This window comes from Ipomoea triloba, chromosome 12, assembly GCF_003576645.1.
Source record: "Ipomoea triloba cultivar NCNSP0323 chromosome 12, ASM357664v1".
NCBI lineage: Eukaryota > Viridiplantae > Streptophyta > Magnoliopsida > Solanales > Convolvulaceae > Ipomoea > Ipomoea triloba.
The window spans coordinates 24,342,288-24,346,049 of NC_044927.1; the positions used below are offsets into that span (position 1 = coordinate 24,342,288).

At 36.1% G+C, this 3,762-nt stretch overlaps 1 protein-coding gene across 1 annotated transcript; it reads left to right on the forward strand.

Annotated features, from left to right (window-relative positions):
* The first annotated feature begins 2,240 nt into the window (after positions 1 to 2,240).
* Positions 2,241 to 3,699, forward strand: LOC115999874 (protein LIGHT-DEPENDENT SHORT HYPOCOTYLS 1-like). The gene has a single exon (XM_031239815.1). It carries the CDS (start codon positions 2,760 to 2,762, stop codon positions 3,372 to 3,374), a length of 615 nt encoding a protein of 204 aa, XP_031095675.1. The 5' UTR covers positions 2,241 to 2,759; the 3' UTR covers positions 3,375 to 3,699.
* Positions 3,700 to 3,762: the final 63 nt, after the last annotated feature.

Consider the following 3,762-nt stretch of genomic DNA (forward strand, 5'->3'; position numbering starts at 1 on the left):
AAAAAAAAAAAAAAAAAAAAAAAAAAAAAAAAAAAAAAAAAAAAAAAAAAAAAAAAAAAAGAAGACAAGCAATATGAAGACGAAGACAATAACAAACTTAGCCAAAAACGAATTAAAAAAACTTAAAGTAATTTCAACCAAAAGTAGTATCTATCCTATTACCGAATAACATATCAACTGCGATAAGTATGTATTTAAATAATTATTTTTAGAAAATTTCAAATTAAACATTAAATTTAATGCCAACTACAATGAGCTTCTCCTACATAATCTTACATTGATATACTTGAAATTACTTATTTAAATACAGATATTTTGCATTAAATCAATCGCGCAATACACGTAAAAAACTTACTATAACATGAACTTGAAGGCAATTCAAATTCGTGATAGCAAATTCTAGTCTCAACATTTTTTGTCACTCAAAGATCTTGAGGTTTGAAAACTATTATTACGTATACCATGATTGAATATACTAATTTTGCGAAGGCCATTTTCCTAAAATGTTACTCCGTATATGTTATAGCTTATTCAATTTGGATCGTTTGGCTTGAACTTGTGGATGTTACGTTTCAAGCTAGGTATAGATTTTAGTCATATGAAACGAAAATCCTTCAATTCCCATGCGAGTTTGAGGAGTGCCATGAAATTTCCTAGGTTTTGTTTCCTAGCTTGCCATGTCTCATGAATAGTTGCTTTCAGAGAATTTATAGATCTTGACATCTTTTGAAGTTTATGCTAAGTTGCTATTCTACAGTACGTCACATGGCAAAACCATATATGGTATATCTCCTTATAGCTTATTATTTGCGGTCGTTATATCGTGGACCACGGTTCACAATGCATTATGGACCGTGGTAACTGATACTACAGTTCATTGCAAAAGATGCTGCCTTACATTTGTTTTTATATTATCGAATGAAACTGTAGTTATATCGAAATGTAACTGTAGTTGTGTTGAAATGTAACTGCAGTGTATATGAACTGATATTGAATAACAGTTTCACATTTGTGTTTTTATATTATCGAATGAAACTGTAGTTATATCGAAATGTAACTGCAGTTGAAATGTAAATGCAGTTGTGTTGAAATGTAACTGCAGTTATGTTGAAATGTAACTGCAGTGTATATGAACTGAAAGTGAATGGCGCGGAATGGATGTCGTTTCATTTGTTTGTTTTCATTAATCAAAACGACATTGTTTTGATGTGGGGTCCACAATCCATTGTGGACCGCGGTCCACGATATAATTTGCGTATTATTTGGGTGCAAAGAAAAACCTGTAGTCATTATCTAGAGGTATATGCTAGATAAATTTCTTTCCTATAGTGTTATGTAATACTTCAAAAATCACAAAAGATTAGATGAGCAAACAACATTAAGAAGGTTCTGTGTGATGGGTTTGACTGAGATGGTATAGTTAAAAATCGGTCCATGACAAATTAATTTTTACTTTATTTGTCTGACTCAATATTTCAAACCAAATTTATCTCCTTTTTTGTTTCACTTATTTCATTATACTTGTTAATTTGAAATTTTATATTTAATAATACTTTTAGTACTCCATATAATTTTTAAACATATAAATTTTGTTACACCGTCTAAAATAAATATTATAACAATTGAATTGTTAATAATTTAGCTAAACATATAAAATTAAATGAGCAATACTACATATACTTTCAAATTCAACTTATTTTATACTCTCTTATTATGTGACATATTCTGATTCATCCACAAAAAGAATGACTCATAATTTTTATTACTCTCTTTTTCTTTCATCAATAGATTTAAGACACATGACGATCAGAATTTTAAAGTTCTACTATATGAACTCTCAAATTTTACTCCTTAATATGTCGGATACTAATAAGCTATTTTTTGTGAGTCCCAATAAGAGTATCTACCTCAATTATGTGTGGGGCAAAAATTGAAAGTAGAAAATAGAGAATTCCATAATTTTATCATATAAAGGTATAGTACCTATGTCATTTTCCAACTGAGAGAAGAAATGAAAATATGTTATAATAGGGGACTAAATATTATTGGTTGATAATTTAATTATAATATATTTTTTCCCACCCTAAAGTTGATTGGTGGGCACATCATCAGCTAGGTGATGGCTATCAACCTCCAATCACCTCACATTAATGTCAAGGACTTGGCTTTGTTTCAGTTTTCTTGCAAAATGCCCTCTTCCCACAAAAGGCATCATATCACACCCACCCACCCCCACCAAAACCCCTCTTTTTATTAGCTTTCTGCACCTCCCCCCTCAACACAAACCCACTGTCCCATACTGAATTTGAGTGAGCTGTTTTCATTTCAAGATTCTGTGGAACATACATATATACACACACACATATATATATATATGTACTAGCTTGCTTTAGCACTACCTCTGCAGAAAACCCAGTCTGCTGGCCTGGTTTTCAAGATTCTGTGTTGATTATGTTTGAAATGAAAAGTCTTCAGATGATTTATCTGTGCAGTAAAGTAAAGAGATTCTAGTGGGTTCTTCTTCTTCTCATCATCTCCAGTCTGAAAGTTGGGCTCTTTTTGCACAATTATATACACTGCATTGTGTCTCTTTATATATATCTCCCTCAGCTTTAGGAGGTATCTGGTTTTTTTGCCTGAAATAGTATCTGTCATAGAATCTTATTTTATCCTTTTTTTCTTTTTTCTTGCAAAAGTAGCAAGGTTGCAATTAAGATCTGGAAACCCTAAGAGAATCAGATCTTTTGAGTTCTGTTTCCATGGATTTCATTAATCCGCATCACCAAGGGAATAGTTTTGATTCCGGGAGCGGCGGCTCCTCCGCGGCCGCCGCGGTCCTTCATCCGGCGGCGGCGCCGCCGCCGCTGAGCCGGTACGAGAATCAGAAGCGGCGGGACTGGAACACGTTCTGCCAGTACCTGCGGAACCACAGGCCGCCGCTGTCGCTGCCGCTCTGCAGCGGCGCGCACGTGCTGGAGTTTCTGCGCTACCTCGACCAGTTCGGGAAGACTAAGGTTCACAACCACAACTGCCCCTTCTTCGGAATGCCGAACCCGCCGGCGCCGTGCCCCTGCCCGCTCCGCCAGGCCTGGGGGAGCCTCGACGCGCTCATCGGGCGCCTCCGCGCCGCCTACGAGGAGCACGGCGGCAAGCCCGAGTCCAACCCGTTCGGCGCCCGCGCCGTGCGCCTCTTCCTCCGCGACGTCCGGGACTTCCAGTCAAAGTCTAGAGGGGTCAGCTACGAGAAGAAGCGGAAGCGCTCCGCCGCGGCGGCGGCGACGGCGGCCGGTAAGCGTAATTTGGCGGCGGATCAGCCTCCCCCGGCGAGTAGTACCGCCGCGCAATTCTGTGGAAACCCAAATAATTTAGAGTAAACTTTCTTTTATGCAAAACATGAACAGTATCTTCTTCTGAGTTCTGGGAAAGTGGTTTCGAATTTCATAACGCATCTTATTATTACCATAATTTTTTATTATTATTAAAAAAAATGGTAATAATATATTGAAAGAAAATGTGGAAATTAGCTTAGAGCGAGCTTTGATTTTTGCATTTTTGCATGCTTTTTATCAAAGCTAATGCTAGTATTGTATGGCGTTTTTAATATATCATATATAGCTGTAGAATATGATTATATTTCCTAGTTTTTTCCGTTGAATATCCAACTGGAAAATAATAAATAAATTAAATATGATATTCAAATTACTATGCTAATTTGTTGTGTAATTAATTTGTAATGTTTTTTTTTCAATATTTTAATTTCAT

Coding starts and splice junctions, on each gene's coding strand:
- LOC115999874 (XM_031239815.1), top strand. CDS start 2,760: ATGGATTTCATTAATCCGCATCACCAAGGGAATAGTTTTGATTCCGGG.